The sequence below is a fragment of the Bos indicus genome, chromosome 10, assembly GCF_029378745.1.
Source record: "Bos indicus isolate NIAB-ARS_2022 breed Sahiwal x Tharparkar chromosome 10, NIAB-ARS_B.indTharparkar_mat_pri_1.0, whole genome shotgun sequence".
Taxonomy (NCBI): Eukaryota; Metazoa; Chordata; class Mammalia; order Artiodactyla; family Bovidae; genus Bos; species Bos indicus.
The window spans coordinates 85,802,471-85,824,767 of NC_091769.1; the positions used below are offsets into that span (position 1 = coordinate 85,802,471).

Consider the following 22,297-nt stretch of genomic DNA (forward strand, 5'->3'; position numbering starts at 1 on the left):
TTATTAAAGAACTGTCCCTGGATCTTCGAAAGGTTAAGAACCATCAGAGTACCTAAAAAGGTACTCAAAAAAAAAAAAAGTAAGTTATCTTACCCTTCTTGTTCTCAAAAACTCTAATCTTTCCCATGAAAGATAACACACCAAGGCTTCAGAATACAATGCTAATTATTTCCCAACATTTTACTGGCTTGGTAACTAGTAACACAGGCAAGCGTCTGCCTCGATTTTTAGAGACAGTCCAAAGAAAGCCCTCAAAGCCCTCAAATGCTGCTCCATCCCTCATCCCACCCTTCCCTCATCCCTTTAGGCTTCACCAAGACGAATACACGGTATGCACTCGGGGGAAATCACGAGAATCGTCCATTCGGCTACCCCAAGCACAATGCCGGTTGGGAGAACCAAGGAGGAACCAGAGCCTCCGCGGAGCACGATAAAGACCTGATGCCCGCCGCTGAAGGATGAGGAGAACGTGTTTTCCCCAAACCTACTGGGCAATCCAGAATGTCGTCCCCTCTACCCTGGTCCTCCCTCTCTCTAGAACTCTATATAATGCAGGCAGGTCCTCTGAGCTCTGCCTCGTGCTGGAGTAATGCAAGAGGGAAACATTACCCAAACTGGGGGTGCAGCACGGCGAAGTCGCAGCTCTGCTACTCTGGGAGGCGGTGGCAGCACCAGCAGAAAATACGGCCCTAGACCCTCCCACTCAAGAGAACCCAGTACAGATTGCCCAGCCCGGCGGCTGGGAACCCGCTGCTGGGCTTTTCCGTTTCCCAAAACGGCTTCCGCTTCCGGGCTAGCCTTTGCCGGAAGTGGCGTACGGATGATGCAAACGAGCCGCGCCGCCGGTGATTCCGGAAGAAACAAGAGCGCGGCGTGAACATGGTGAGGCCCCGGGGAGTCCGAGAACGGGCATTGTCAGACCACGTCTAGGAGGAGATTGAGGGAGTGGCCTTTGGCCAAACTTCCACGAAAGTCTCCTTGCTTATTTTCATTCCGATCTCACCTTTTAAACTGCGGGAGTAGTGCTTCTTATGTTTTAGCGAGTTGGGAGGATGGGTTGAGGCAGTTTACTTCAGTCGCTTAGTCGTGTACGGGTCTGCGACCCCATGGACTGCAGCACGCCAGGCCTCCCTGTCCATCACCAACTCCCGGAGTTTACTCAAACTCACGTTCATCTAGTCAGTGATGCCATCCAACCATCTCATCCTCCGTCGTCCCCTTCTCCTCCTGCCTTCAATCTTTCCCAGCATCAGGGTCTTTTCAAATGAGTTAGTTCTTCGCATCAGGTAGCCAAAGTATTGGAGTTTCAGCTTCAGCATCAGTCCTTCCAATGAATATTCAGGACTGATTTCCTTTAGGATGGACTGTTTGGGTCTCCTTGCAGTCCAGTGGACTCTCAAGAGTCTTCTCCAACACCACAGTTCAAAAGCATCAATTCTTCCGCGCTAGTCCAACTCTCACAGCCATACGTGACCCTACTGGAAAAACCATAGCTTTGACTAGAGGAACCTTTGTTGGCAAAGTAATGTTTCTGCTTTTTAATATGCTGTCTAGGTTGGTCATAACTTTTCTTCCAAGGAGCAAGCGTCTTTTAATTTCATGGCTGCAGTCACCATCTGCAGTGATTTTGGAGCCCAAGAAAATAAAAGTCTGGTTGAGGCAGATAGGAGGAATTGGGTATTTGAGGGAAGAAGGATGTGGACAAAAGAAAAGGAACTTAGGAATATGCGGTGTGTTTCCAACTCCTTTTAACTCTAAAATTTTTGTTTAAAGGGGAAGCAAAAGAAAACACGGAAGTATGCGACCATGAAGCGAATGCTTAGTCTCAGAGATCAGAGGCTGTGAGTGTCTGGAATCACCTGGGTTCCTAGACTGCCCAGAGCTATAGAAATCACGAGGGGATAAGTAGTAAAAGTTTCTGTTGTTATTTTTGTTGTTTTGTTTACTTTTGGTGTTATGTCTTGGATTATTATAGGGTAATACGGTACAACAGTGGCTTAGCTGTTGAGCAGGTACACTGATGAATGGGTTGGGAATTCAGCATCTCTTAAGTGTTCAATTTGTATCACTGTTTCTATATACTGTATGTGCCATATCACTTTGAAGCCTCCTGACTGTTCTGTGAGGTAGGTAGGATTTACTTTAAGTTTTTGTCATTACACTGCTACATTCCCCAGTGGGGGGGAAAAGATTTGTTATAATTTTTGAAAGACAGAGATTATCATTGTCTTGTGTACCAGCACCTGATAACTCAAGTATTTTTGAAAGAAAAAATGGGAAAACACCTGCTGCTGCTGCTGCTGCTGCTAAGTTGCTTCAGTCGTGTCCGACTCTGTGCGACCCCATAGACAGCAGCCCACCAGGCTCCCCAGTCCTGGGATTCTCCAGGCAAGAACACTGGAGTGGGTTGCCATTTCCTTCTCCAATGCATGAAAGTGAAAAGTGAAAGTGAAGTTGCTCAGTCATGTCCGACTCTTAGGGACCCCATGGACTGCCGCCTACCAGGCTCTTCCGTCCATGGGATTTTCCAGGCAAGAGTACTGGAGTGGGGTGCCATTGCCTTCTCCGGGGAAAACACCTAGGTGTCTCCATTTGATAAATCTTACAAGATTTATGACTGTGGAGGAAGAGAGTAGAATGATACTCCCTAGTATAAGGAGAAACTAAACAGCTTGCCAGCTTGGTTAAGAATGGATGGAGTTATTAAATAAAGACTGGGCTTCATTGTGTTTAAGAGTCTCAGTACAAAGGAGTAGTCCTTAGAGCCTTCATTGTGGTTAAATTGTATTCTTGACTTTTAGTATGAATTTATTATGTAATTTTAAGGAAATTTGACCCACTAATAATATTTTGTTTCTAGTTAAGGTTAAATTCTGTATATATATTGTCACATTTTAGCCTTTTATAAGAGACATGTGGGAGAACCCTTCCTGCTGTTGAAGCATCTGAGTCTTCAGAGGATAAATGTCAGCCTGTTCACCCACTGCTTGGAAGTGGATTTTTATCCTTGATATGAGAGCTTCTGACAAAGAAAGAAATAATATAACCAACATTTACTTATCCACTAATAATTTATATGGATTATTAGCTAATGATTTTAAAATTTAATTAGGTTTTACTGATTAACTGTGTTAATTCCAGGGTACTTTCTACACAGTTATTTGTGCACAAGAAGCCTATGCTGATATTAATATGATAATCTCACAAAATAGGATTTCCTTTGTAGACAAAAAAGAAGAAACTTTTAATAATAATCACTGCTGTGGATTTTTTCTCTCCTACATTGAATTTTTTTTTTTTTTTTCTAGTAAAGAAAAGGATAGATTAAAACCGAAAAAGAAAGAAAAGAAAGATCCCAGTGCACTCAAGGAAAGAGAAGTGTGAGTAATCAAAAATTTCAAGTTTTCCTTTAAAACTAAAAGAAAGATTCTAAAACCATAGACCTCTGAGAAATTCAGGCATCCCCTGAACTGATTTGCTCAGTCATTTGTAAGTCTGGCACAGCTGTGCAAATGAAGTGATATTGATGAGCATAAACCAATTCTAATGATTCAAAGGTTTTTGGACTTCATGGAGCAGTAAAAGTTTCCTTAAATCCTGGGGATTAAATCTAATATCATTTTTTTTTTCTTTGCCAAGGAACTTTCAAAAGAAAATTGAAAGATTGTTAATTGTTTTAACATACCTGCATTTCATAAAAGAGACAGCATATCACCAAAAAGTAGTAAGGGCATAGTTTCAGGATAAAGGTTATTCCTTTTAAGTAAGTACATTTAACTTTATGAAACCTCATCACATTTTTCTTATTTTTCTCATTTTGCCCTAGATTGGTGATGGATATATCATCACAGGATTTACTTTCAATGAACGGGGGGAAAGGAACAAACTATTCCAAGCAGAGACTTCTTTTTTGTTTGTTTATACCAGAATATCAGTGTAGACATTACTTCATGTCTTTTTTCTTTTTCTTCCAGCCCCCAACACCCTTCCTGCTTATTCTTCCAATATAACACACAGCTGGGCCCACCTTACCACATCCTGGTCGATACCAACTTTATCAACTTTTCCATTAAGGCCAAACTGGACTTAGTGCAGTCAATGATGGACTGTCTGTATGCCAAGTGTGAGTATCAGACTTTTCCATTTCTCTGACATTTGTAAAGAATAATCATACTTTTACTGAATTTAAAATGATTATTTCAGTAAAATAATCAATTTTACTGAATTGCTGGCCATTTAATTTGCTCACCATAGCGAGGACCCTTTTCAATGAATTGAAATATAATGCAAACTTGACTGGGAATAATTAAACTTTCACAGTTGAGAAAACACTTAGTATATTTTGACCATCGTTACAGACATCAACTTAGAAAATAGGTGGGGAATTTTCTGTTTTAGGATTTTGGATTTTAAAATTCTGGATAAATGAAAATTTATTTCATTTCTCACTATATGTGTTATTTACATTAAGTAGGAAGGAAACATTCACCTGTCCACTTCAGTGTGGAAAAGCTAAATAAGACATTTTGCCATTTACAGTCACAGAACTAGAAATGATCATGGGCAACCATTCCTAAGTTTATTCAGTCTGTTGTGTGTTTGTACCGCAAAGGATCTGAGGTAGTTTATTTACACCTAGATATGTAGTTTACCATTAATAGATTTCCCTTGTGTGTTTGGGTGTCTCCTCCTTCAAATGGTCTTCTTTTCCTACCATGAGGAGGAAAAAGATAGTTTAGGACAAGTACAGGGGAATAACTTCCTAATAGTGAGATCTGTTATATTTTGTAGTGGGTTTATATTCACACATTTTCCAGTCATCTAGTAAAAGGTACAAATGAAAATTAAACTTACAATTTGCCATAAAGAATTAATTATTGGAATCAAAGGAAATACTTCATACCTCCTTTAATATATATAAAAGATACTACATAGTGAACATTTACAGAGTGATAGTAATGTGAATGCTGTTTATTGATTTATTAAAATTAGCAAGATGGGATAAGGGATGTGTGATGGGTAAGAGAGGTCAATTCTTTAAATGCCTAAAATTAATATAAAAATTAACTGCATAAGTTTATTGTATCAAGTTATGCATGTAACCACCAAGTGAGAAAAACAGCCAATGAAATTAAAATAGTCATCTCTAAGGATCAGAATTTGTTCAGTCACTCAGTCATGCCTGACTCTTTGCTACCCCACATACTGCCGCACACCAGGCTTTCGTGTCCTTCACTATTTCCCAGAGTTTGCTCAAACTCATGTCCATTGAGTCAGTGATGCCATCCAACCATCTCATCCTCTGTCTCCCGCTTCTCCTACCCTCAGCCTTTCCCATCAGGGTCTTTTCCAATGAGTTGGCTCTTCTAGCATGTGACCAGAGTTTTGGAGCTTCGGTTTCAGCATCAGTTCTTCCAATGATACTCAGGGTTGATTCCTTTAGGATTGACTGGTTTAATCTCCTTGCTGTCCAGGCGACTCTCAAGAATCTTCTCCACCACCACAATTTGAAAGCATCAATTCTTCAGTGCTCAGCCTTCTTTATAGTCCAATTCTCAAAATTGGAATGGAAAAAGATCAAGGGATCATTATTTTTTCATATAGGCCTTTTTGTATTTTTTTAAAGCTATGTACTTGTAATACTTAAAAAAAAATTTCTTAAGTCTTTTAGGAATAATAAAGAGTAGTCTGAAGTTGGATCATGACCATGCCTAAAAGTGGACTAAGGTGGCCTGTAATGAGGGAAGAAGCTGATCTTGGTGGACTTCTTCTATTCCCATGGTGTTTCTTATAGTTGTCTTAGCTGCTTCTCCAGGAATGCTGTGACCTATTTATGAATGAAGTGGATGGAGGGTTTAAGCATGGTCCCTTGGAGTTGCATTGCTTCCCTGGCTCTCTAGCTCCACTACTATTATCTAAATGGTTCAGGGGAAGTCCATGGTGGTCTAGTGGTTAGGACTCGGCACTTTCACTGCCAAGGATGCAGATTCAATCCCTGATTGAAGAACTAAAATCCTATAAGCTGCATGGCATGGCCAAAAAAAAAGATGATTGTTTGGGATAGCATTGGCCTTACAGTTAGGTCTTTCTCCAGTTGTGGATACCATAGAGTACAGCTATAATGCATACAGCGAATTGCTCTCACAGTGCCTTTTCTGAAAGAAAAAACTTACTAAGGAAAATGCCACTTTTCTGTGTGATACTTTTCTGTGTGATCTCAGAGCAAAGGCTGAAGAAACATTCAAGTGCATTATAAGTTCAGTTACCTAGGAGATTCCTCAACTGTTTTAAGCTCTGCTTATTTTTTTTAACTTGGTTTATTCATAAAAGAAGGCCTTTATCTTCCTTTTGGCTTGGAGCTGCCCCTTTGACCTTTTCGTAGCTCTTGGTCCCTGTTTGACGCTCCAACAGATGAGGACAGTTAGCTACCTATGCGCTTTCTTTCTACTGAGAGTCCTCTTTGTAGTGATCTTCCTGAACCCATTTCACTGCTCTAGATGCAAGCTCTTGTTTCAGTGCTGCATGGCCCTGAAATCGACCCTTTGAAGGCGTGTATTGCCCTCGAATTCCATGACTATCTGCTCCTCCTATCTTCTTCCCTCCATTTTACAACTGCTTTTTCTTCTGAGCATTGTATTTTAGTTTAAGATGTCTTAACTTTGTTCTCAAGAGTGTTAGTATACTTGTGAAAAAAATTAATAATCTAGCATGAAGAAAATGAAAGTTCCCTGTTATGCCTTTCCTCAGAAAGGGGCAGTTTTAAAAAGTTCATATACAGTTTCTATGGGGTAATTTTGTTCATAATAAATAACTTCATTCTGTGAGGTTATTTTTGTTCATGAATAAGAATAGATCATGCATTATTTACTTTTTCATCTTCATGCTATTTAACATGTTAAGATTCAATCCGTATACCATATAAGTCACTCATTTAAAGTATATAATTCAGGGAATTTCCTGGTGGTCCAGTGGTAAGACTCTCAACAGGATATAATTCAGAGAGTTAAATCAGTTCCTTCACAAGTTTGTTACTAATTTTATTTTTCCTGGCAGGTATCCCTTGTATAACTGACTGCGTAATGGCTGAAATTGAGAAATTGGGGCAGAAATATAGAGTGGCTTTAAGGTAGGATGGAGCTGATCTAGATTTGTTTTAGATGGTACACTGAGGATTCTTTGACCCTCCTTCTTCTGTTGCTCTCCAAAGGTTTCTTGTCTGGTTAGTTTAAATAAAAATCATACAAAACTAGTTAACTATGCATGACTTAGAAAGCAGACATTTGAAGGTTAGAGTTTTCCAGCTGAAGCTTTTTGAACTAAACTTCCTTAGTCACACAGGTCTCCTGGGCCTCCTTGTATGTTCCTCTGGATTTTCACTTAGAAAGCGTCTGTCTATTAGTTTGTTATCTGGGTATCTTCAGAATCTCACACTTAAACAGAATCTCACACTCAAAACTTACAAGAAGTTTTGAGTTTAGAAAGTGCCTTTCAGTTTAGTGGTTCCCAAAGTGCGGCAACCCTCCTCCACCCCCAGAGTCCCAGAGACCTTTGCAGGGAGTTTGCAAAACTATTTTCTTAATAATACCAAGGTGTTGCCTTTGTCACTGTGCTGACATTTGCACTGAATGCAAAAAACTGGCATTACCTCAGTACAAAGCAAGACATTGGGCCCAGATGATTCTAGTAGTTTTTTTATTCTTCACTGGCAGTTGTTGTTTTTTTTTTTTAATACCAGAGTCACTTAAGAATATCCTTAATAGAACAGTAAAATTCATTAAAGTGTTAAATCTCAACCCTGGAATACACACCAGTGTTCCTTGTGGTGCAGTGAGAAGTGCACACAAAGCATTTCTGCTGGTGGGCGCACCTTTCACCTTTCCACGGCGGTCGTTTCATAACATGTATAAACCAAGTCACCGTGCTGTGGGCCTTCAACTCCACAGCGCTGTACGTCACTTCCATCTCAGTAAAACTGGAAGGAGACGGAAAACAGAGCAAAGGATGAACGTTGTCTCAAAGGGAAGCATTTGTGAGCTGAATGAGCTGCTTTTTCATGAAATACCATTTTCATGTGAAGAACAACTGACAGACACTGATTTTGAGTTAGGGAAAATCATAAGCTAATCAATCACATTCCCAATGCTAAGGACCTTTCTATTGAGACCAGTGAAAACATTGATGAATGTGGTTTTTTAATGTTATATACGTGTGTGTGTGTCTGTGTCTGCTTTGTTTATTATATGTCCTCCCACGTTGGTACATACAGCTCTACCTCGTTTTTTACAGTAGGCTAGAAGGACCAAAATGTATTGAACTTTTACCTTGCTGATGGATATTTAGATTATCTCCAGTTTTCCACTGCTGTAAACCATTTTGTAGTGACCATCCTTGCACCTGTATTCTTGTGTATTTGTGTAAGACAACTTCCTAAAAGCAAAATGGTTAGGTTTAATTTGATGTAGTTTTGAATCCTGATTTTTCCCAGCTGTGTAGCTTTGAACAAATTAATCAAACTCTCTGAATCTTCTACTTTATCTGTAAAACGGAAATAGAATAATTCAGATTTCTGTAACAAGTACATGATGTAAGGCTTGGCAGCTCTCAGTCAGTAAGCTTTAATTCCCTTTTCTATAAATTGTCTTTCCAATTATTATAGAAGATAAGCTTCAAGGGGAGAATGGTGTCTTGAAATCTCCACATACATCACATTACTCTTATTTCACTGATTGAAGGTTGTAAAGTTACTCAGTTGCTTGAATGCTTTTATTAATCTACTTTTATAATCCTATAATCTGTATAGGATTGCCAAGGATCCAAGATTTGAACGATTACCGTGTACACACAAAGGAACCTATGCAGATGACTGCTTAGTACAAAGAGTAACTCAGGTATCATCATTTTTTAATATTTACTCTGTGCTATTAAAAAAAAAAGATAAGCTATTATTTCCTGAATGTTCATGTAAAGTATCTAGGAAAATAAATGATTAAAAAAAAAATTATATAGAATCCCTTCATGGGAAGTGTTGGTGTCCTCATTTACTTGAGAGAGTGGAATGGAAGTGTATACTGTAACCATAATGGAAAGATCATGGGTTTGGGGAGGAGACATGGTTTCAGATCTTGGCATCTGCATTTATTGGAGGTGTAATTTGGAGCATTTATTGATTCTTTATTCCACAAATCTCCTCTATAATATGGTTTAAGTAGGTGAGTGCAGACATACTAATATATCAGGTTCTGTCTCCCTGTGAATCTAAAATAAGGTTCCAGGGACTTGCCTGATGGTCTAGTGGTTGACTATGCACTTCCAATGCAGGGGGCACAGGTTTGATCCCTGATGGAGGAACTAAGATCCCACATGCCATGTAGTGCGGCCAAAAAATAAATAATTGAGTAAAGTTCCATTTACTCCCTATGTAGGAATTTTGTTACATCTGAGTCTCCCAGGGTGCTATTTCACACATAGCCTAGAATAAGTAGGTTTTTGATTCGTCTGTTCTTCCTTGTCAAACACTGCAAGAACTTCTATTGCTGATTGACCTTAAAAAGCCTGTCTCTGCTGAAAAGAATCATCTCTATGTAGTGACCACACTGCCATCCCTTGAGCCACTTCATCCCTTGAGTGGGGCCAGCATTTCCCTTAATTCCCCATAGCATGGCTGGCCCTAATCTACAACTCTTTATAAAACTCAGCAAGAGATTTGGGTAGGATGGAAGGCCTCCAGAGTAGGACCAGCCCCGGCTGCTAACTCACTTCAGTCGTATCCGACTCTGTGCAACCCCATAGATGGCAGCCCACCAGGCTCCCCCATCCCTGGGATGCTCCAGGGAAGAACACTGGAGTGGGTTGCCATTTACTTCTCCAATGCATGAAAGTGAAAAGTGAAAGTGAAGTTGCTCAGTCGTGACCCCAGGGACTGCAGCCCACCACCAGGCTCCTCCATCCACGGGATTTTCCCCAGAGATCCTTCTAAAAGCAAAAGCTGTGCCTTCGGATCTAAGGCTGTAACTCTGCCTTTACATTGTCTTTCTAAGGGTATTTTCCAAAAACCAAGGAATTGTCTGCCCTAGATATGAAAATCCCTTCCACTTATGAGACAAAAAACAATTTGCAGCTTTTGATTAGTTTTTCTATCTTCTCCCCCTCAAGATTCTTAGAGTTACAATCAGCCCAGGCAACTTGTTATGTTTTATGTGATAAATATGAGCTCCTCGATCTAGAAACTACTCACCAGTTTGTTTTAGCCTTTCCTTTCCTGTTTACTGTAAAAATGAGTGATTCTTCAGACTGACCAGTGATTGTATCCAGCGTCACTTGGTGAGCTCTGTGGAACACCCAATCCTGTCTTTTCCAGCACAAGTGTTACATTGTGGCCACAGTTGACCGGGACCTTAAACGAAGAATCCGGAAGATCCCTGGAGTTCCCATCATGTACATTTCTAACCATAGGTGAGAAGTTTCTCTTAGAGAAGTGATTAACTGTATATAGTTGATGTCAAGATATAGAAGGATTTGGAGAAAAAAAATTTGATGTATCAAATGTTTACATAGTTCTATTTGAATAAATGAGACAAAGTGTTAATGACAAGAACACAGACAAAAGATAAAGCTAAGATTTAGGAATGAGGCAGACAGTCACATTGTTACAGTAAGATCACTAGCAGGAATAGGGAAATGTGTGGCCTTAAATATTGATACAAAGCAGTAACTTAAGCTTATTTTTTTGGCTAGAAATACTTTTTTTTTTGAAAACCTAGTGCAGGTGATTAGCATCTTATTTGGGAAACTGAAAGTTTATTTAGAAAAAAAAGAAAACAAAAGCTGCTTTTTATCCTTCTTTGATATTCCTGTATCAGTCCTCAGACTGTTATTGGCCAACTTTTCATCCTGGGACAAACACAGCAAAATGGGAAGAATATGGGTGAGGGGCTTGGGCACACCTGGACTCCGTACCTGGCTCTCCAACTTGTTTCTCCACTTTGAAGAATAAAGATAATATAGTCAGCATTTTGCTGTAAATCATTCATTATGATATGCCTTTAAAACGTTCCCACTGACAAAAAGGATTCACAGCAGGAGGTGAGAGTGATACAATCAGTAAAGGATGGGCTTTTAAGGTGGGTTCTGAACACACGTTTCTAACCAGTGTTAATTTTTTGTCCTCATCAGGTACAACATTGAGCGGATGCCAGATGATTACGGAGCCCCTCGGTTCTAATGAAAAGGGAAACTTTGTCCACCTTCCTTTGACCTGTTTTCTCTTTTGCAAGTTCATTAAACATGCTATAGTGTGAATTACTATTGCACTCACCCACTTGCTCTATAATGAGCTGAGTTACAGTTAAATATACTCACTTTTTAATGTTTTTAAAATTATATTTTGTGTCATTTTAAAATTTGCTGCATCTTTTTATAAATCAGAAAACTTCTCACATGATATGATGGTCATTTTATATTGATTTGCTGCTGCTGCTAAGTCACTTCAGTTGTGTCCGACTCTGTGTGACCCCATAGACGGCAGCCACCAGGCTCCCCCCGTCCCTGGGATTCTCCAGGCAAGAACACTGGAGTGGGTTGCCGTTTCCTTCTCCAATGCATGAAAGTGAAAAGTGAAAGTGAAGCCACTCAGTCGTATCCAACTCTTAAGGTTATGCTAAGCATTTAATAACATGTGCTCTTATCCTCACGATATTCATATTATGGTAAAAGAAAGACATGTAGATGAAAAAATACAGTAAAATAATGATGCTAGGATAAAAGTATGAGGGAGTAGACAAACAGGTAGAAAGAATGATTTCTTTCTATTTGGTTGGGATAGGGAGAGAAGAAGGACTGAAGGCAGTTATGTTTGAGTTAATCTTGAAGAGAGCTAGAACATAGAGGGGAGGGGTCTGTGCTCACATCTGAGACCCCAGAGGTAGGAGGTGGGAGGGAGGGGGCTTTATATGACAGGCTGAAGGGTTTGGACTTAATCCTGAGGTCAACCGGAGTCATTAAATTTTTAATTAGGATGGATAACATGATCAGATTAGATGTTTTACATGATCACAAGACAGTATAAGAACAAACAAACAGATCATTGAAACAGATTAGAAAGTCCATAAACAGACCTATGTATTTATGGTAATTTAGTATGTTATAAAGCTGGTATTAAAAAATTTAAAAATCTATGGGAAAAGGAAATTGCATTAGAAGGCCAAATATTGTGGGGTTATCCCACTAGGGTTAGGATCCTGACTTCAGCAGTTAATATCTGTATGAATTGGGAAAATTACATAAGCATTTGATGCTTTCCTTGCTTCCCTTTAAATGTTTTATTTAGGGACTTGCCTGGCAGTCCAGTAGTTAAGACATTGCACTTTCGCTGCAGGGGGCCTGGGTTCAAACCCTGGTTGAGGAACTAAGATCTTGTATGCCAGGAATAGCCAAAAAATAGAAAAAATAAAATAAAATATTTTATTCAATCCTCAAAACAACCCCAACAAGATAGTATTGAATAGTACCTGATAGAAGTGTTATTCAGTAAATGATAGTGATGACTGTATTATAATAACAAGTTGACTATCCACTTGAAAAAAAGTTTATATTTCTACCTCATATCCTTCATGAGATTCCTCATATCCTTCAAGTGGATCAAAGTCTAAATATTTTTTAAGCCATGAAGTGAAGTGAAGCCGCTCAGTTGTGTCCAACTCTTTGTGACCCCATGGACTATATAGCCTATCAGACTCCTCCGTCCATGGGATTTTCCAGGCAAGAGTGCTGGAGTGGGTTGCCATTTCCTTCTCCAGGGGATCTTCCCGACCCAGGAATCGAACCCGAGTCTCCCGAATTGCAGGCAGACGCTTTACCGTCTGAGCCACCAGGGAAGCGTGGAAGTATTCAACTCAGTTCAGTCAGTCTTGTTCGACTCTTTGCAATCCCATGGACTGCAGTACTCCAGGCTTCCCTGTGCATCACCAACTCCCAGAGCTTGCTCAGACTCATGTCCATCAAGTCAATGATACCATCCAACATGGAAGTATTAGAAAAAGAAAAAGGAAAATGTATATAAGCTCTGAGTAGAATTCTTAAAGAGGGCTTCCTGGTGGCACTAGTGGTAAAGAACCCGCCTGCCAGTGCAGGAGACGTAAGAGACGCAGGTTCAGTCCCTGGGTTCGGAAGATCCTCTGGAGGAGGGCATGGCAATCCACTCCAGTATTCTTGCCTGGAGAATCCTATGGACAGAGGAGCCTGGCAGGCTACAGCCCATGGGGTTGCAGAGTCGGACATGACTGTTTGAAGTCGTGTCACTGAAGTGACTTAGCAGCAAAATTCTTGAAGAAGAATGTAAAAGCCATAAAAGAAAAAATAAGTGTGGATACATTAAAATTAGATTTATCTGCAAAAAAGAACTTCCCCCAAACTTAAGACAAATGACTGACAAAATTTTCCAATATATAAAGGGTGTAAGGACATGGGTAGTCCTGTAGTGCTGACAAGAAGGCAAATAAGTAAAACCATTTTGAACAGCAGTTAGGATCCTTTGGGCTTCCCTGATAGTTCAGTTGGTAAAGAATCCACCTGCAATGCAGGAGATCCTGGTTCAATTCCTGAATTGGGAAGATCCCCTGGAGAAGGGATAGGCTACCCACTCCAGTGTTCTTGGGCTTCCCTTGTGGCTCAGCTGGTGAAGAATCCACCTGCAGTGTGGGAGACCTGGATTCGATCCCTGGGTTGGGAAGATCCCCTGGAGAAGGGAAAGGCTACCCACTCCAGTATTCTGGCCTAGAGAACTGTATGGACTGTATAGTCCATGGGGTCGCAAAGAGTCGGCCATGACTGAGTGACTTTCACTTCACTAGGATCCATTAAAATAAAAATTACAGATGTCATGTGAGCCTAATTCTCTCTTTTAGTTTATAGGTATCATATAGGTGATTTCCTTTAAAATACATCATCAGTGTGAGATAAATGCATGATAAATGTAAATTTCACATTTGTGTACAAGGAAGTGTATAGAAAGAGGTTTACTGCACCACTATAACAGAAAAATTGAAAAGAATGTAAATATCCATCTGAAAGTTTTAACTATGTTACATTTATACCACGGAATGTCATAAGCACTTAAAAACAATGAGATAGATTTAAAAGTAAGACAAAGGACTTGAATAGTTAGTTCTCTGGAGAAGACATATAGATGGCCGAAAAGCACATGAAAAGATGTTCAATATCACTAATCGTTAGGGAATTGCAAATCAAAATCACAGTAAGTTACCACCTCATACCTATTAGGATGGCTGCAGTTAAGAATAACTAAATAACAAGTGTTGACAAGGATATGGGGAAACTGGAACTATTGTGTACTGTTGATGGAAATGTAAAATGGTACAGTTGCTATGAAAAATAGTACGGTTCCTAAAAAAATTTTATATAGAACTACCATATAATTCAGCAATTCCACTTCGGGTTATATATACAAAAAAATTGAAAGCAGGATCTGAAAGAGATTTGTATACCCATGTTCATTAGCATTACTATTCACAGTAGTCAAGAGGACAAAGCAATGCCAGTGTCCTCAACAGATGAATGAATAACCAAAATGTGGTATATACACACAATGGAAAGTATGCAGCTTTAAAAAGGAAGGAAATTCTGGGACTTGCCTAGTGGTCCCCTACACCCTGCAATGTAGGAGATAAAGGTTTCATCCCTGGTCAGGGCACTAAAATCCCACATGCCACAACTAACATTTGACTCAGCCAAATAAATAGATTTTTTAAAAAAAGCAGAATACATCATTGGAGATCTGTATATTTCACTATATGTAAGTTTTAAAAGGAAAAGAAATGCAGAATCAGAGAAGAAGAAATAACGGTAAATAGAAAACAAAAGTTGGTAGGAAGGAGTCCAAACAGTACCCATGATGAATGTGACTAAAGTTCCCTTATTAAAGACAAATACTCAGATTGGATGTTTTTAAAATCTTGTGGCTATATGGTATTTACAAGATGTGCCTAAATCAGAATGACACAAAATTGTTGGAATTAATTAGAAAATACACTTTGCACACAACCCAATAACTCCATTCCTAGGACTGTATGGACCTTTGTTGGCAGAGTAACATCTTTGCTTTTTAATACACTGTCTAGGTTTGTCAAAATTCTCCAAGCCAGGCTTCAGCAATATGTGAACCATGAACTTCCAGATGTTCAAGCTGGTTTTAGAAAAGGCAGACGAACCAGAGATCAAATGGCCAACATCCGCTGGATCATCGAAAAAGCAAGAGAGTTCCAGAAAAACATCTATTTCTGCTTTATTGACTATGCCAAAGCCTTTGTGTGGATCACAAAAACTGTGGAAAATTCTTAAAGAGATGGGAATACCAGACCACCTGACCTGCCTCTTGAGAAATCTGTATGCAGGTCAGGAAGCAACATTTAGAATTGGACATGGAACAACAGGCTGGTTCCAAATAAGAAAAGGAGTACGTCAAGGCTGTATATTGTCACCCTACTAATTTAACTTATATGCAGAGTACATCATGAGAAACGCTGGGCTGGAGGAAGCACAGGCTGCAATCAAGGTTGCCAGGAGAAATATCAATAACCTCAGATATGCAGATGACACCACCCTTACAGCAGAAAGTGAAGAAGAACTAAAGAGCCTCTTGAAAGTGAAAGAGGAGAGTGAAAAGTTGGCTTAAAGCTCAACATTCAGAAAACTAAGATCATGGCATCCGGTCCTATCACTTCATGGGAAATAGATGGGGAAACAGTGTCAGACTTTATTTTGGGGGGCTCCAAAATCAATGCAGATGGTGATTGCAGCCATGAAATTAAAAGACGCTTACTCCTTGGAAGGAAAGTTATGACCAACCTAGATAGCATATTCAAAAGCAGAGACATTACTTTGCCAACAAAGGTTGGCAAAGGTTTTTCCAGTATGTCATGTATGGATGTGAGAGTGGGATTGTGAAGAAGGCTGAGTGCTGAAGAATTGATGCTTTTGAACTGTGGTGTTGGAGAAGACTCTTGAGAGTCCCTTGGACTGCAAGGAGATCCAACCAGTCCATTCTAAAGGAGATCAGTCCTGGGTGTTCTTTGGAAGGAATGATGCTAAAGCTGAAACTCCTGTACTTTGGCCACCTTATGCAAAGAGTTGACTCATTGGAAAAGACTCTGATGCTGGGAGGGATTGGGGGCAGGAGGAGAAGGGGACGACAGGATGAGATGGCTGGATGGCATCACCAACTCGATGGCCGTGAGTTTGAGTGAATTCCGGGAGTTGGTGATGGACAGGGAGGCCTGGTGTGCTGCGATTCATGGGGTTGCAAAGAGTCGGACACGACTGAGCGACTGAACTGAACTGAACTGAGGTTTGTCATAACTTTCCTTCCAAGGAGCAAGTGTCCTTTAATTTCATGGCTACAGTCACCGTCAGCAGGAATTGTATTTGTAAATTACACCTCAGTAAATTAAAAGATGGGAAAAGTTATGCAAAAACAATATGCTGCTTAAATATACAATATGGAAAATAATAAGGTTTTCTTTGTAGCCTAACGTCAACTTCATGAAAATTCCATGTACACCTGAAAATGAGATGTATTCTGTATTACCTGGTGTTATCAGGGTAAAAGGTTTGATATTTACCCATAAGATCAACCTGACTGTTTTAGTCTTCTGTATCTTTATATTTGTTTTTAACTCTTTGATCTGTCTCACACTGAGAAAAAAAGTTTTCTAATAATATATTTTGTCTATTTCTCCTTGCACTTCTTAGAGTTTCCACTTGGAAATTCCTACTGTGGTGTTTTGTGCATGTATACTAGTTACCAATATACTTTTTTGTAAATTGTAGCCTTTAGCATTATAGTGTAACCTTTTAGTCTCATTTAATGCTCTTTAGCCAGAATTCTATTCTTTCTAATATTAATAAGAACAGGATTTTTGCTTTCTTTTTCTTTTTTGTAATGCATTTGCCTTATATACTTTAAAATTTTTTATTTTATTGTTTTAAACTTTTTATTTTGTATGCCTTATATACTTTTGCCTGTCTTTCTATGTTTAGCTTTTCCAAAAAAGCTAAAGGTGCCTTGCATGGTTCATCTTGTAGTCAGAATTGCTCGAGACTAGTCACTTCTGTGTGTTTTCTTTTGTTTCCTTTTCTGAATAGGAGTGTTCACTGTGGTTGTGCTGTTAGTATTTCACCAACGGTATATTTGGTATACGTGCTCAGTCGCTTAGTCATATTCGACTCTTTGTGACCACATGGACTATAACCCACCAGGCTCCTCTGTCCATGGGGATTCTCTAGGCAAGAATACTGGAGTGGGTTGCCATGCCCTCCTCCAGGGGAACTTCCCAATCTTGGGATTGAACCCAGGTCTCCCACATCACAGGTAGATTCTTTATCACCTGAGCCATGAGGTAAGCCCATATTTGGAGTATGGAGGCAGATAATTTGCCTTCTGGGTGCAGAAATCTCTTGATCAAAACAAGCCACAGCTCCCAATTCTGTTACTACTACATGTACCCCTCGCTGTAGAGACTGCTGTGCCACATGCACCTCGATATCCTGGACTTTGAACATGATGTTTTTGTTTTTGTTTTTGTTTTTTTTTGCTCCATTGTCCATTTTTTATTCTTATGCCCATATCATACAGTATTTAATTTTTTTATCATGAGATATAACACAAAGACAAATAAGGCATAAATCTACCACTTAATGATTTTAAATGAACACCCAGCTAATTATTACTCAGGTTAAGAAATGGACCACTGCCAATAACCCAGAAGCTGCTGCGTGTTGCTTGTCAGTCATGATGTCTTTCCACTATTCTTAAAGTAACTACCAACTGAACATGATGAACTGAACTGAACATGATGTTTTGATTGGACAGGACTGTGAGAGTGTCTGTGCGGGGGAGGGGGTTGTATGGTGTATACCTGACTTGTGGAAGAGAAAGTGAGATCAACATTTGGTAACTAGAAGGGCAGAGTGTAGCAGTTGTTTGTGCTGTTCACCGAATATTTCTGGCTTTCTGCTATTTATGAACCCAGGGTAGGAAGGCGTTTCTCCACCACCTTTGAAGTGAAGTGTGGCAAAGTGAGTGAAGATGGCATATGTCATTTAGGTAGAAGTTTTAAAAGTCATTATGTGGGGCTTCCTCAGTGGGTCAGTGCTGGAGAATCCACCCTGCCAGCGCCAGAGACACAGGTTTGATCCCTTATCCAGGAATATCCCACATGCCTCACAGCAACTAAGCCCCTGCGCCACAACTATTGAACCTGTGCTCTAGAGCCCAGGAACCACAACCACGGAAGCCCACAGACCCGAGAGCCCAAGCTCAGCAACAAGAGAAGCCACCACAATGAGAAGCGCACATACAACTGGAGAGTAGACCCCTCTTGCTGCAAAGAGAGGAGAGCCTGCACAGCAACGGAAATCCAGTACAGTAAAAACATAAATAAATTACTGAAGCCTCACGTGTGATCAGAGGCTCATACTAGAAAGTAACATTTTTTTAAAAAGATCACTATGGGTTGAGCTATGCAACCTTGCTTTGCCTGGGTCCCACAGAACATCTCAACCAAATGATGGGAACACTAGGGTAAATGATAAATAAGCATTTGTTCTTTTAGCCACTGAGATTTGGGTTGGTTTTTTGTTTGTTTTTTACTCCAGCATAACTTAGCCTATACCAACTGATAAAGCACATGTTGAAAAGTCTGGGTTAGAACAGTTGGAAAAGAAAAAGAAAGGCATTCAAATTGGAAAAGAAGAAGTAAAATTCTCTCACTTTACACGACATGATCTTATTGGTAGAAAACCCTAAAGAAACCATTTGTAAAATGTGTTAACAACTAATTAATGATTTCAGCAAAGTTTCAGGATGCATTTCGGTACACTAGCAAAGACCAATCCAAAAAAAAAGAAGAATCAAAGAAAGAATGAAACTAAGGAACAATCCAATTTGCTATAACATCAAAAAGAATAAAAACCTAGGAGTAAACCTAACTAAGGGGGTGAAAGGCTTGTACACTGAAAATTATAAAATATTGCTAAAAGAAATCAGAGAAGATACAAAGGAATGGGAAGACTCAATAGTAATAAAATGTCCATACCACCCAGAGCAATTCAATGCAATCTTAAAAAAATCCCAATGACATTTGTTGGCAGAAACAGAAAGGAAAAAAATGCTAAAACTGATATGGAATCTCAAGGGATCCCAAACCGCCAAAACAATCTTGGAAAAGGAGAACAAACTTGGAGGCCTCAGGCTTACTGATTTCAAAACATACTACGAAGCCAAGAAGTAATCAAGACAGTGTTGTACTGACATAAAGACAGATACATAGACCAATGGAGCAACAAAGAGCCCAGAAATAAACCCACACATGCAGCCATCCCTCCGTATTAGCAGGAGATTAGTTCCAGGACCCTCAGACGCCAAAATCTGTGGATGCTCAAGTCCCTTATATAAACAGGTGATCTGTGTACAACCTACACACATCCTCCTGTATACTTCAAATCATCTCTAGACTACTTATAATACCTAATGCAACATAAATGCTATGTAAATAGTTGTCAGTTCAGTTCAGTCACTCAGTCGTATCCGACTCTCTGTGACTCCATGGACTGCAGCACACGAGGCTTCTCTGTTCATCACGGTTGTCAGTGCTTGGCAAATTCAAATTTTACTTATTGAAATTTTCTGAGACTTTTTTCTCCCAAATATTTTTATCCCCGATTATTTGAATCTATAGGTACAATACCTTCAGATGTGGAGGGCTGACCATATTGCCAGGTGATTCTCTACAAGGGTACCAAGACTACACATGGGAAGAGGACAGTCTCTTCAACAGATGGTATTCAGAAAACTGAATAACCACATGGAAAAGAATGAAGTTAGGCTCTTACCTTATGCTCAACACAAAAATTAACTCAAAGTGGATTAAAGATCTACACTATAAAACTAGAAGACATAGGGAGAACACTTCAGAAAATTGGATATAACAATGATTTATTGGATGTGACACCAAAAGTCTAGACGGCAAAAGCAAAACTAGACAAATGGGGCTACATCAAACTTAAAAAAGTTTTTGCGTATCGAAACAAAAAGAGTGAAAAGCAATCTATGGAAATGGAGAAAATATGTGGAAATCATATATCTGATTAGGGATTAATACCCAGAATTTATAAGGAACTTCCATTACTCAACAACAATAAAAAACAACCTGATTTTTAAAATGGATAAAAGACTTGAACAGACCATTCTCTGAAGATACACATATAGCCAACAAGCACATGAACAAGATGCTTGACGTCATTGATCATGAGAGAAATGCAAATCAAAACCACAAAGAGGTATTATATATCCCATTAGGATAGTCACTGTCAAAAGAACAGAAAGTGAACAACCTTTGGTGAGGACATGGCCAACATCTTATTAACTGGAACACTTTGCAGTAGAAATGTAAAATGGTACAGCTGCTATGGGAAATAGTAGTTTTTCCAAAAAAACTAAATTATAGAATTACCATATGATTTGGCAGTCTTGCTTCCCTGGTGGCTCAGAGGTTAAAGCGCCTGCCTCCAATGCAGGAGACCCAGGTTTGACCCCTGGGTCGGGAAGATCCCCTGGAGAAGGAAATGGTAACCCACTCCAATATTCTTGCCTGGAGAATCCCATGGACAGAGAAGCCTGGTAGGCTACTGTCCACAGGGTCACAAAGAGTCGGACACGACTGAGCGACTTCACTTTCACTTTCACTTTGGCAATCTTACTTCTGTGTGTGTCCAATAGAATTCAAAGTAGAATCTCAGAGAGATATGTGCACACCTATGTTCATTGCAGCATTATTCACAATAACAAAGAAGTGGAAGCAACTGAAATATCCACTTAAAAATTATAAAGATGGCAAATGTAATGTGATACAACTTTTACTACAATAAAAAAAAATCATAAGATCAAAGTAATGCTCAGCAAGAAAAGAAAGTTTAATAATCAAATGAAGTCACATGCCCATTAAGAATTGTTTCTTTGTTTGCTACGGTCCTGTGGGACTCATGGACCCAAGCCCTGCTGGCTTTCAGAGCTAGGTGTTTTAGGGACCCATCCCAGGGGATTGTTTAAAAGTTGGCGTACTAGATGTGGGTCCAAACCCTTCACTCCTCAGGCAGAAGCTGGGAGTTGGGGGTTCCTCCCAACTGTATGGCACTAGGCTGAGAGTGAGACTTATGGTGAGAGTGTATCCCAGCCTTTCCTACTCATTTTGAGGTATTATCTACTCAGTGTGCAGAAGTCACTGGGCTAGTTTCTGGATTTTTCTCAGAGAGAATTGCTCTGTGTGTGGTTGTACATTCTGTGTGTCCAAGGGAGGAAGGAAGTTCAGGAGCCTTCTGTCACTCTCTTTGTCCCTCTTCATAATAAGGAAAATTTTTAATTATAGAAAAATGCAAGGAAATACTCAAAAATTAATGGGGACTTGCCAAAAGAAATAGGAACCAGCTTGAAAAGGCTCATGCTGGCCAAATTCAAGACAATTTAAGGATCAAAATAATGATAGTAGTGGATTATCATGACTTTTTAATTTTATTGATATATATTTGATGTATAACCTTGTATAAATGTAAGGTGTATGATACATTGATTTTTAATAAGAAATCCACGTGTCCATAAGATACTAGAATAAATAAAGAAAATGGAAGAGATAGAGGAGTTTTTGAATAGGAATTTTACAACTAATAAATGTAGAAGGGATGATAGAAATATAAAATAATTTACAATCACCACTATTATAATTGATCCAGGCAAGAATCATCAGTGGATGCCAGAACCACTAGTGAAAAACTGTAGGGAACAAGGTATTTTCAGATCTTCAAAGTATTACCCCATAGATTATTATAGGTAACTTTAAAATAGAGAAATTTGACAAACACTTCTTTACCCAAATGATCAAACTTGATATCATTACTGATGGGACAAATTGACATAATGTACATCATGATGTGAGGTACAGAAGGATACATTAATTATGTGTATTTCCACACCCCAAGTTAAAAAAAGAAACCTAACTGTGAGGAAACTGTGAAACCCAAAATTGAGGTACATTCTGTCAAACAGTTGGCTTGGAGTCTTAAAAAATGTCAGTGTCATGGAAGAAAAAAAAAAGGCTGGAGAACTGTTTTATATTAAAAGGACTAAGTAGGCATGAAAACTAAATGCAGTGTGTGATCCTTGATTACAGTCTGAATTTAATAAGAAACTGTAAAGGATATTATTGGGACAATTAAGGAAATTTAAATAATG

General features: G+C 39.3%; 2 protein-coding genes and 1 non-coding gene across 5 annotated transcripts in view; 2 read left to right on the forward strand and 1 right to left on the reverse strand.

Moving 5' to 3' along the window:
• AREL1 (apoptosis resistant E3 ubiquitin protein ligase 1) overlaps window positions 1-766 on the reverse strand; it is a 44,379-nt gene extending 43,613 nt beyond the window's left edge. For both annotated transcript variants that reach the window (XM_019969239.2, XM_019969236.2), the window contains exon 1: window positions 610-766. The gene's annotated coding sequence lies outside the window, so the exon portion shown is untranslated. The remainder of the gene's footprint in view (window positions 1-609) is intronic.
• Window positions 749-11,440, forward strand: FCF1 (FCF1 rRNA-processing protein). 2 transcript variants are annotated; one of them, XM_019969241.2, is made up of 8 exons: window positions 749-882; window positions 1,774-1,841; window positions 3,309-3,380; window positions 3,975-4,123; window positions 7,054-7,126; window positions 8,801-8,888; window positions 10,358-10,452; window positions 11,173-11,440. In XM_019969241.2, exons 1-8 carry the CDS (start codon window positions 880-882, stop codon window positions 11,219-11,221), a joined length of 597 nt encoding a protein of 198 aa, XP_019824800.2. In that variant the 5' UTR covers window positions 749-879; the 3' UTR covers window positions 11,222-11,440. The 2 variants fall into 2 exon arrangements, with proteins under 2 accessions (XP_019824800.2, XP_070653974.1); XM_070797873.1 differs by lacking the exons at window positions 749-882; window positions 1,774-1,841 and adding an exon at window positions 1,881-2,126.
• Window positions 11,441-20,547: 9,107 nt separating this feature from the next.
• TRNAW-CCA (transfer RNA tryptophan (anticodon CCA)) lies at window positions 20,548-20,619 on the forward strand. Its single transcript has one exon. It is a non-coding gene; the product is annotated as a tRNA-Trp (tRNA).
• Window positions 20,620-22,297: the final 1,678 nt, after the last annotated feature.

Excerpts from the sequence above, each read along its gene's own strand:
- FCF1 (XM_019969241.2), top strand. Across the intron at positions 4,124-7,053 it reads GGACTGTCTGTATGCCAAGT|GTATCCCTTGTATAACTGAC; the intron begins GTGAGTATCAGA and ends TTTTCCTGGCAG. Across the intron at positions 8,889-10,357 it reads TAGTACAAAGAGTAACTCAG|CACAAGTGTTACATTGTGGC; the intron begins GTATCATCATTT and ends TGTCTTTTCCAG.